At 38.3% G+C, this 11701-nt stretch overlaps 1 protein-coding gene across 2 annotated transcripts in view; it reads left to right on the top strand.

The window, feature by feature from the left end:
• The first annotated feature begins 4239 nt into the window (after positions 1-4239).
• Positions 4240-11701, top strand: part of LOC131691841 (myotubularin-related protein 8) — a 35994-nt gene continuing 28532 nt past the window's right edge. Inside the window, exon 1 of one of the 2 annotated variants that reach the window (XM_058978514.1) lies at positions 4240-4796. In XM_058978514.1, the coding sequence (XP_058834497.1) occupies positions 4590-4796 (207 nt within the window). In that variant the 5' untranslated portion in view covers positions 4240-4589. The remainder of the gene's footprint in view (positions 4797-11701) is intronic. The other variant, XM_058978513.1, reaches the window with a different exon arrangement.

Here is an 11701-nt window from a genome sequence, read left to right as displayed (position 1 = left end):
AATATTTTTTTTTTGAAATGTAATAGTTCTCAAGATATTTTAAATTTTGTTTTAACAACACAATTATTTTGTTTCATTACGACCTTTTCATAAGTTATTCGAGTTTCTCCATCAACATCAAAAGGTTTTTCAAAAGGCCCATAACATTTTCTGTTACTTTCTCTTTGGCATCAAGGCGATATTGTAAACCATTCGAATGCTACATGAAAACAACCGAGGTATGATTCAACTATATAGTTTAATCATCATACTCTATGGTTGAATAATATTTTGATTGTTTTTTGTATAACTTTCAAATGGTTTACAATATCGCCTTGATATCAATGGAAAAGTTCCAGGAAATTTCATGGGCCTTTTGAAAAACATATTGTTGTTGATGGAGAAACGCGAATAACTTATGAAAAGGTCATTTTAAAACAAAATAATTGCGTTGTTAAAGCAAAATTTAAAATATCTCGAGAACTACTACATTCCAGAAAATTTTAGTTATGAGCATTTTGATTTGAAATGGCGGTTAGAATCATATTCAAAAATAACATTGTACAGTATGAATTATCAAAATATGTCAAAAGTTGTTGTTAACCCTTTCATTCATTTTTTTTCCTAGTGCATGTAAGGTTTCAAAACTATTTTTCCCTGAAAACAGTGAGATTAAGAAACACGAAAAGCCTTTTTTCATAAAGATAGGTGCTTCTCTTGCAGTGCTAGAAGCTGCTGAGTTTTTACCTTCCAATGCTCAATACAATTCTCCTAGAATATTTAGAATAGTTCAATTGCCTGGAAAACGTAGCCAAAGACAATCTAAATTGATAAGTTTAATCAGTTTTCAAAAATATTGCACCATAACGAAGATATATGAAAAAATCATTTTCCGTCGTCAACGGAAACTGTTCCTGGCAGCACTGCTTCATCGGAATCCAATCAGACTAATTGCAATACCTTCAGTTGTAGAGCTGATCCTTGTAACTGTTAATGCTCAAATAAAAGGCAATAAACAAATTTATTAGTCTTACTTGTTTTTGTGAGCAAATCTTGCCTACATCAAAAGTTATAGCTATTTAAAAACGTTGTTGTCCACAAACAACATGGGCATGAATGGGTTAAGAAAACTTTTTTATTGAAATGCACTGAAAAAGTTTCTTTTACGTGACTAAAACGATAAACATTAGATTGTTAACATTTTATGATGGGGTAACGCCAATAACTTTAAAAAAGGGCATAATTACACGAATTAAATGTTTTTGTTAGAGCAAAATTTTAAATATCTCGAAAACTATCGGAAGATTTAAATGAATTTTGATTTTAAAATATGTATAAAGTTATTGCTAGAAAAACTTTTTACCGATAAGTTCTCCATCATGCAACCACATTCAAAATGTTTCTTTTTTCTTTAGGTTTTTGTTGACAAAATATAAAAAATTATAAACATGGTTTTTTTGCAATTTTAATTTTTAACGTAAATTTTTATTTTTGTGATGAATGATACATTTTTTCAGTGTATGTTTTTTTCGTTCATTCATTCCCTGTAACCCGTTTTCACATAGTTTTGCTGTATAAAATAGAGCAATCGATCAAATTTTTTTTGAAATTCATGCACGTAGGAACGTCTACGCCCTTTTGAAAAATTGCTCTTGTATCAAAATATTGCAATTGCCAGAAAAAATCATGGAGATTCATAAACTGAACACAACTGCAAAGTTTCGTTCGAATTGACGATGGTCATATTTTGCGGTCGGCCGGTTTTTCATGGAATCCCTCAAATCGCACCCTTCTCACAGAATTCCTTAGCTACCCTAAGGCGGGGTAATCAAGTCCAGCATTTTAGGCGGTGTCCTACCAACTACGTTCAACCATGGTTTTTCTATGAAATTCTGTCGTCAGAACAGTTAGATACTGAATATGTACATGGCATAAACGGGGTAAAATTCTCACTAAATAACCAGTAGTCAAATATTGCGGAATAAAAATATACGCAAAATTGTTGCACGTACTCTGCCAGCTTCTTCCTTAATTTGATTTTTCCGTCCGACATTTTTTTTTCTCAATTTGTGTGTATTCAAGCATAATGGCATAACTGTCGTCGTTTTTCACTTAAAAAGACCGGGGCAGTGGATTGCACTAGTTTTGCACTTTCTAGCAGAAGTGAGAATGGAACAGGTGTAGTGGCCTGCTCTTCTGTTGAAAATGCAACACGAGAGTAATCCACTGCTCCGTGGTTTTTCAATGAAAATCCCCATAAGATATTGAAACAATTTTATCCCAAACTTCTCTCATATGAAAAGATGGATTCCAGAGAATATAGCTTATAAAGTTAAAATTATTTATTTACATATTATATATTGTGTAACTTGTTTGAAATTCGATCCCTTTTCTTAGTAGAGATACGGAAATGCTTCGCGACCTTGACCTTGCTGATTATGCTGCTATGTAGTAGAGTGTTATGAGCGGTACTACTATCTAATTCCGTCGCATACTATTTCAAATAGCAATAGTAAAAGCTCTGTCGCATAACTATTTTGCTACAATTCTTATGCTCACTATGAGCGCTTGGCGTCCACTACTCTCTATACCCATACGTCGGTTCCGACAGCTGGCAGAAAACATAACTTCTTCAGCAGTGCTAGCAAAAAAACCGAGCTTTCCTTACTTTACCTTTTGAAGTTAAGGGCACGTCCGAATTCGTAGCAATGATTACAAGGTCACATTTCATACAGTTGAGTTGTGTGAGTATGGTCTTAGTTGGTCGGTGTTAAGTCAGACCGGACTAAGTGACATTTTATTGATTTCGAGAAAAACTAGTTTAAAGTTTGAACCGCAGCATCCTTAACGTTATAATTCAAAATTAATTTTTGCTATTTTTCTTGCTTATTATAACATATATCAAATCTAGTAAGAGTCGAATGAAGCTGAAGAAATTATTTATCCAATGTCATCATTCTCTTTTTTATTTTAATTTTGCAACTTAGTCCGGTCTGACTTAACACCGACCAGTTCAACTATGCCCATTATAACGAAAATCGTGAACCACTATGGATATTTGTCACCTTAAATTTAAAATTACAACATAAAAATTAAATTTTATTTTGCACCGAGAAAAGGAGAGACAAAATAAGTGATATTTTTCATATTGTTTTACATTGCAAATGGTCTAAGAAATATTGCAGTCAATAAAAAAATTGATTCGTCTATCTTGACTCATTCCCTATCATGAGGGTCACGGGAATATGATGATCATTCCCGATCAGATAATGACGGTTTCTCAACTTGTTAGCCATGAATCAGCTCACCAACTTAAGAGTTGTACCGTCGAAGCAAAGAGTGATATGCTTTCATATCATGTACATGTTGGTCCATTGGCTGCATTGAATATATGCAGATTCGTGTTACATAGCATTCTATCGATTGCGAACCAAATCCCATTATGGGAATTTGAAGGTAGTGATTTATTATACGGGAAATATTACGAAACAATAGACGCACAATTAGTCATCAACACGGAACTAAACCTTGACTTGAAGTTTCTGTCGCTTTTATGGCATGGGAGCAGAAATCTAATTAATTCATGGCAAGGATACTTCAGCTTGCCGACTATCAGACCGTCTTTGGGCTGGTTTTGTCCGAAGAAATGTAATAAACTTTTATTAACATCCTAGTGGACCACTCCACACTCAATTCGGCTCGGCAATTTCCCAACAGCCGTGTAGTCAGAAAAATTAGAAACTGATATCTCGTAGTAAAGTCAGTGGTTTGCTGATTTTTGGTAAAGTCTCAGCTAACAAACGTCACTTTTACGGATATTTCGACAAATTGTTTACTGAGATCTTAGCTGTTGGGATTTCGGCTAAAGATGCGAAAAAATCTGAAATGGCAGAAAAAATTAAATGTGTGCTATCGATATGTAATATAAGGCTTCGCAGAAACGCTTCAAGATATTTGCAAACTAGTAAGAATCGAATTTTGCAAGAACTTATTATTTCCTACTTTAGGAATCATTTTCAAGCAAACTAGGAACACGTTTTTCGCATCAACAGCACCAACGAGTGGACGGAGAGGAAGAAAAACATGCGCTTTTCTGCTGTATGTGATGACGTCTGTTGATGTGAAAAAGTAACCAAAACAAGCACTTTTCCTGAAATGTGCTTACAGCTGCCAGAGAGACTGGGTTGGGAAGCTTTTCCTCTGTTGTAACACTCTCTGCAGCTCAGAAATTAGACATTGTGGAGAGGAAAAGCACGGCGCCACCAGGATTCGTCTGATCGCATTGGATTACTAGCATCAGTTAGAGTTTTCCACCCACTGCAATAGGGTTCAAAACGGTCGATTCCCGCGTCTTGTTGTTTTGTAAGTATGATATGGCTTTCTGCACAAGGGATTGAAACAAGTGCGGTCTTCTGTGATATGAGTATATTCAAGTGTTATTGTGCGCTACACCATTTCGGTTGACAAATTTCAATCGATTTTCATCGTAAAACAGATCACATCGTATTTGCTGAATTACGTGAATGTGAAATAGTGATAGATCTTTGTTGCTGAAAAGTATCTAATGCGAAATTATTGTTTTCATCGAGCGTGAGCCTCATTATTCCACAATGGCTGAGCCACTTTCACCCTCCACTTCAATGTTTAAGCAAAACTTTGATCTCGTGACGCCAGAATTTGAAGTGGACCCCAAAGTGTTATGGGGCGTTACCGTACCACCGTTCGTCTCGGATAAAGTGGTCTCCTGGGTGGAGGAAAATTTCCCCAGTTCGCCACCGTCGCATAGCGAGTTCAAAGGGATAAATATTTTGAAAAAGGTAAATTGAAGATTGAGTCGAGTAGTTAATTATGTGTTCTGAATTTGTTTACCTTAGTGTAATGGAATGAAATAGTAACTACTACTGTATCATCGTGGATTACAACCAGCATCAAAGTGGTTGCATAAACTTGAACTCCCCTCGGCATTTTTGCAACAAATTTCAGAGTGGTCAATTAAGGAAGAAATGTTTTGTCACATATAACACTTGCTGGCGATGGCCAGGAGAACTCACAAAATTTTGTTTTCTTAGTCTTTTGTGAAAATATATCTTTTCAACTATAGTATTCACTTTTTGAATTTGTATTCGTGACTGAAATTTTTTGTTTAAATCATCGTTACATAAAATGTTAATTATTTACATTCAGGTGCTTCTCGTACTAACTTTTTTTGGCATTGTTTATATTCGGCATTCAGACTTTCCACAATTCGTATGTTACCACTATTGAAACTATAGGAACCATCATCATAACGGTCTCGTTGACAGTTAAGAATTCTGGAAATACACGAGTGAATTTCTACTGATATGATACGACCCCATTCAAAGTGCGTTGGCTTGACGGTGCCGAATTCTTTGTTACATTTTAAGGTTGGACAGAGAATGGGCCGAAAATCGAAAACGAAAAAAGCAGTTTTTTCCACACCGTGTGTTAGATATTCATAAAAATCAATAAGCTTATGTAGAATGTTGTTACAGTACTGCTGATTGATTTTTATGAAGATCAGGCACACAGTGTGGAAAAAAACTGCTTTTTTCGTTTTCGAATTTTGCCCATTGTCTGCTCAACCTTAAAATAACAATTTTGAAATTATTTTATACCAGATCTAAGAAAAAATCAACTAAACTAGGAACACAGTTCGATGTGGTCGACACTTTGGTCGACAATGACTGGGCAGTGCGTAAGCCTCTTGTACCTGAAGGCATAAAATAGACCCCACTTGCGGTCCTTAGCTTCCTGCCCAGTAACTCCTAGCCCTGGCCTCCTCGTGGCGTCGACTGGGATACGAGTAACCTTAGTGAAGATCGGGTAACCAACCCCGGTGGGAACTACGATTTGCGGACCCTTCGCAGACTGCGTGGCTGGTGACGCGAGGCCATGGACCGAGTGGAATGGAGGAATCTTTTGTATACGGCACAGGCCACTTCGGCCTTAATCTGTCAATAAATAAAAAAAACAGTTCGATGTACAAGAGGGGTTGCCATTTTCTTAAATTAAAAACTTTCAATCGACAGAATGCAGCAGATTAAATGGCTATGAGCTTTTTTTTATTTTTTATTTCGATTACCAAGGTTTTTACCTTAAGATCATTCACCTTGTCGGGTTAGAAAAATCTCTTATGAAAAATTTCTAACCCTATGTACGGGGTCGTGATTCGAACCCAGGTGCGCTGCGTACAAGGCCATTAATTTACCAACTACGCTACGCCCACCCCTGGCTATGAGCTTGATAATATGACTATTTTCTCTCTCCGTATTAAATCACAGCTTCTGGTTGGTTGAAGGACTTCTACCAAGAAGTGATCCTCTGGGTTCCTGCTCGAATGACTTACCGACAAAAACAGGAATCTCAACGTGTAAGTCCGTGCTAAAAATTGAATGGCTGAAATGACTCGAATAGATTTTAAATATGTCTTACTCTTGCTACATCAATCGAATTTCTGATACTACAGTGTATGTTTATTTTGGCGTAAATTACGGGATTCAAATGATCATTGGGAAGGCAGTTATTTTTGCAATATTGATATTTTGTCCAACGCCAGTCAAAAAATGAATCAAGGTATGAAAATTCATATTTTTTTTCAAAGTGATCGACAAATTTTGAAACTTGGGAAAGTTCGAGCACACTATGAAGGGTTTAACAAAAAACTTTGTGTAAACAAAAAAAAAATTGTTTTAGCGATGCCTCGAAATTTGAGCATTTTTGTAAAACAAAATGATTTTAAATTTTTTTATTTTAAACAATCCCAAAACTTTCCGTAGAAAACCTTCCATAGTGTGCTCGAACTCTACCAAGTTTCAAAATATTTCGATCACTTTGTAAAAAGTTATGAATATTCATATAAAATGAATGACCCTGGGCTCCGGTGATGAGCCTAAGGGCGCGTACTCTTGGGTGATGGATAAGAGTGAGAGATCCAAGTGAGTGCTGGTTCTTTGATCTCTTGATCTCACGACTCACAATCATTAGATCGAGTGTTTTGGCGGACAGCTGATATGGATGTTTCTTCTTTCGAAAGGGGACATATTGGTTCAGCTGGTCGAAGATACATTTGATGATCGATTCATTTGATTCGGATCAATGGACTGTCATCTATAAGAGATGATCAGACTGAAGGTGGGTGTTTTTATCTCTTAACTCGCTCGAACTATTGCTCTGGCTCGTAAAGATGGTAACACTCGTCTAAAATGAATCGTGTTCGCTGTTTTCATAACCAGGGACGACAATTTCTTGTGGATGGAACCTCTTTCTTAAACATACTGTTCAACAACTTGTCACTGCTCAACTAACCCAACATAATAAACTGAAACTCGTAGTTTTTGGAGAAATCCAATCCACGCGAACACCGTCACCAAACACCTTAAAAGTAATTTAGATATATGTAATATCTATTTCTTTCTGGAGTGAGTGGCAGCACTGCCAAGTCGCTAGAAGGTGTTTTTGTTGTTGTCCAAACTTTTTTAAAGTTTTTGAGTGAAATACAGTGTAATTTATCGAAAAACGAAACCAACCATTCACTAGGTCGTGTCTACCATTAAGTTGTGTATTAGTTGGTGAAAATGTCGCGAGAATAGTGCAGCTTAACAAAACAAAATTTCGTTATTTTACCAAGTACGGGTGTGATTCAAGCCACTAAAATACACTCCCGTTCGTTCTACTCAGTGCCTGCAGCGCCATCTAAACCTGATTTTAAGGTTCATCGCTTTGGTTGATCGAAGATAGAGGAGAAAATTTCGCAAAGGAAAGGCATCCCAGTTAAACCCATTCCGGAACAGGTTCGGATTTCTGAATGGAGTCGGAGTGGATTCCGGCTCAGATGCAGCAACCGATTCCGAATCAATCGGTTTCGGCATCTGTTGTTGCGTTTGAGCTGGGGTCCATACTGGCTCCATTCAGGATTCCGAATCAAGTTCCGAATGGTTTGACCGGGATAGATTGATTGATTGTCGCAACAGTCTCAGCCGACAGCGAAATAAAAGGAACAGGTAGCTTCTAGGGAGATGGACGGGTGTCGAAAGCCAACCCACCCCACAGGAATATACCATACGGGAACTGGTTTTGAAGAAACCAGCGGAAACTGAAGGAGGGATTGCGCTGTTCCTGCAAATGTGAGAAAGAGAAAGGATTGCTCGGGCTGTTTGTTGCGTGAGAAAGAAGCTGGAGATTTTGAGGATATCTGGATAAAGTTTGGAATGGGACGAAAAATGGATAAGCAAGTATCAGTCACTCGCGCAAGTAGGAGATGAGGAAGGAAATAGAAAAACTGGTATATTTTTCTACAGATATATTCTAATTTATATATACAGAAATTAGTGTATTTACTAAATACGCGTCGATTTCTTACCTCATGTAAGGAATCGAAAGTCTTATTGTAATGTTATAATCCATTTGATACAAACATTACAGTAAGGCGGGGCTGGTTGATGGAACGATGACCTCGGAACATGTCTGGCGCTGTACACGAAATGGGCATCGGAAAGTCAATTGAGCTAACACCTACCTAAATCCTTGAACAAAGTTATTTGCATGGATATGTTAAAATACATGCAAACATATTTTTTCTGTAAATCACTACCAGCTAGTGGGAGTTAGGATGGTTAACACACACACACATGTAATATCTATTTCTTTCTGGAGTTAATATATTTTCATCTGCTCAATAATATAGATAATAATCTATATTCCTTACTTTATAGATCAATTTACTCTGTCTTAACATTATCCGTGCATACTAAAAATAATCTATATTTGTGTTCTACCTCCAACTATCTTTGCTTGACTTATTTTTCCTTTTATCACTATATCTTAAATCAAATTTACACTAATACTCTTTAACACAATAAAATGCCTTTCCTCTCATATACACTCACAATATCTCCCATTCGAAACGTAAAATCGCTCGTGACTCTCGCGATAACACAAACCTGGTCGTGACAACACAAACCCGCCCGCGATCTTGCCAAAATTAGAACACCCCAGTAATTAAGTAAATGTTTTAGCACTTGTAAATGTAAACCCACCGCTCGCGCGATCATGAATCAGTCTTGTCCGAAAGTCTCTACCCTCGATTCTACCGGCCTAGCCTCCTAGCCTCATGCTTTCAGTTGCACCAATAAAAAATGACGCTCATATTCACTAGGCAACACGTTCCATGGCGACATAACCGGGAACTCTAGTGAAATGGGAGAACTCACTCTCTTCTAGCATCTGAACCGTACACTAAAAATCAAGTATAAGATTCACGGTCCGCGCGCGACTATTCAAGAACATGTGGATGGCCACACGGTTATGGAAAATAATTTATACATGCGAAGTTACTTACACGCTAGCATACGCGACAAACACGTTAACACACAAACGATCGACCCTTCTTGATCATTCACGCACATCTACGCCCGCGATCTCGCAAACAGGATAACACACCGGTCTCAGGAGTGAACCTACACACTTGAAATTTACATTTGACGTAAACAGCATTGTGACGTATTTTGCTGTCTAATAATGAAATTTTACATATTTTGACATGTGAAATGAAATATTGTGTCTCTTTTGCTGTAGAACTCGGTTGAATGGAGATGGAGAATTGTGAATAAATCGTATTTTTACATGTTCTTGAATGTAGATTCAAGTGAATTGTGACGCTCCTTTTATGTGCATCTCGTGAGATGTAAATATTTTTAGGTGTTTTAAGTTGTTCGGTCACTTCCGGAAGTCTCTATTCTCGGTACCAGCAGTCTAGGCTCATGCCTTTAGTTGGACCATTAAAAAAGAAAGCATTATATTTAATTTAATTTAATTTGTGAAAGTGATAGTTTTGTTTGTGCTTTTGTTTGTGATTTTACTTGACATTATCACTGCGCACTATGTCACGCTCAATTTTTTCGGCAAAAGCGACCTCTTCTAGCGGATAGCTGAGTTATCACACGTTGCATGCAAGTTCGCTGCTATCGAAACGTTACCATACCCGTTGGAGTTATTTTCCTGCGCATATTGCATACTCGGTAGGCGTTATTTTGTCGCTCAAAGGTATGGCTTGAACCAACTGCTCGAAAGTCGTTAATGATTCTGAGTAAATCACCTATCCTGGCTACTGCGGAAATGCGTTCCACATGATATATGTCAAGATGGATTATGAAATTCGAGACGTCCTTGGAACCCACTTACGGGATTTATTCTGGATGTGTAACGGTTGTGCTAATTTGTTTTGTAGTGATAATTTCCATAGAATGGCTTCGCGTTGTTGCGACAATACAATCCCCGACGACAATCCGCTGAAATCATTAAAGGATGACAGCTGATTTAAAAGATGTCGTAAAAGCTCTCTCGGTTAAAGTCGACACAAAACCACTATCTCCAACTGTAAATACACCATGGAAAAGGATTGCTGCATATAATCCCGTTCCAAACACTCCTAAGCGTAAGCGTGAAGATGATCTGCTCAAAACTAAAATCACTAATATTCGTGGGGCCAAAGCTGAGTTTGAAACGATAAAAACAATTTCACCACCTCAGGAGCTGTTATTGGTCTACTTGTCTGCATTTGATCCCATCACGACGGATGATGAAGTTTCTACACTTGTGAAAGATTGTCTGGGCCCTCCCTTCCCCTTGGTTGAGTGGTAAGCGTGACCGCCAATCATTCCAGTTGGCCTGGGTTCAATTCCAGCCGAGGTCGTTGAGATTTTTCTGAGGTAAAAAATCTGTGGTCACGTCTTCCTTCGGAAGGGAAGTAAAGCCGTTGGTCCCCGGTCCATGAAATTGGTGGATCGATATTTAGTCCAGGTAGTTGGAATCACCTCTCTGACGTCGGTAAAGAAGAAGTAGATCCAACTTCTATACTCTTACTAACAAAAATATCCTCCTCCCGTGATACTTGTGGAGTGTGCGCAGTAGTATATACGGCCTCTAGCAAAAACAAGTACCGGACTAACCATTCCTTCCCTTTCCTTCCGCGATCTACGTTTTGGGCCTGGCCGGTGCCGGTATTGATCAAAAACACTTTAGGATTACCAGGAGTTGCACATTCAAAGATGTTTCGCTATTCCCAAGCATAATTATCTACTGATTCCCTGTGCAACTTCAGCTAGTCCCGATCGATAACGGAGTAGCAGCCAGGGGTGGTTGCACAAACTCAAGCAAGCTCAAGAAAGATTGTCTGGGGAAGGATCTGCAACCTAAAATAGTTCGTCTTGTTCTAAAGGATCTCTCATCGCTGAGCTTCATTACCTTCAAAATTGGCGTTAGCAAATCATTCAGAGGCAAGGCTCTGTCCAAAGACACTTGGCCGGAGAACATCTACTTCCGTAAATTTTGTGACCAATTCAAAAATCCAACGACCAATCATCAGGATTGCTGCGAAGAAGAATTCATCTGGTGGTGGACAGTAGCAGGGATGCATGAAGCACAACACGAGAGCCTAACACGAGCTGAGCGGCCGCTTTGAACGAACCAAAAGCAATAAGCACTGCCACCGCTCGTGCTAGGTAACCTTCGTGCTCAAGCTGTAGGATTCAAAGAGCTAGCACAACGAGTTAGCACGATAAGCTAGCACCATGACCTAGCTCAGTAAGCTGGCACGAGCAAGCTCGGTGTGCTAGCTCAGTGCGCTAGCATGGGTTAACTCAATGGGCTGGCACGGTAAGCTTGTCCGATGAGCTAGAACGGTGCAGTAGTATAAGCTATGGAA

Source organism: Topomyia yanbarensis, chromosome 3 (genome assembly GCF_030247195.1).
Source record: "Topomyia yanbarensis strain Yona2022 chromosome 3, ASM3024719v1, whole genome shotgun sequence".
Classification (NCBI taxonomy): Eukaryota; Metazoa; Arthropoda; class Insecta; order Diptera; family Culicidae; genus Topomyia; species Topomyia yanbarensis.
This window is presented reverse-complemented; position numbering and strand designations above follow the sequence as displayed.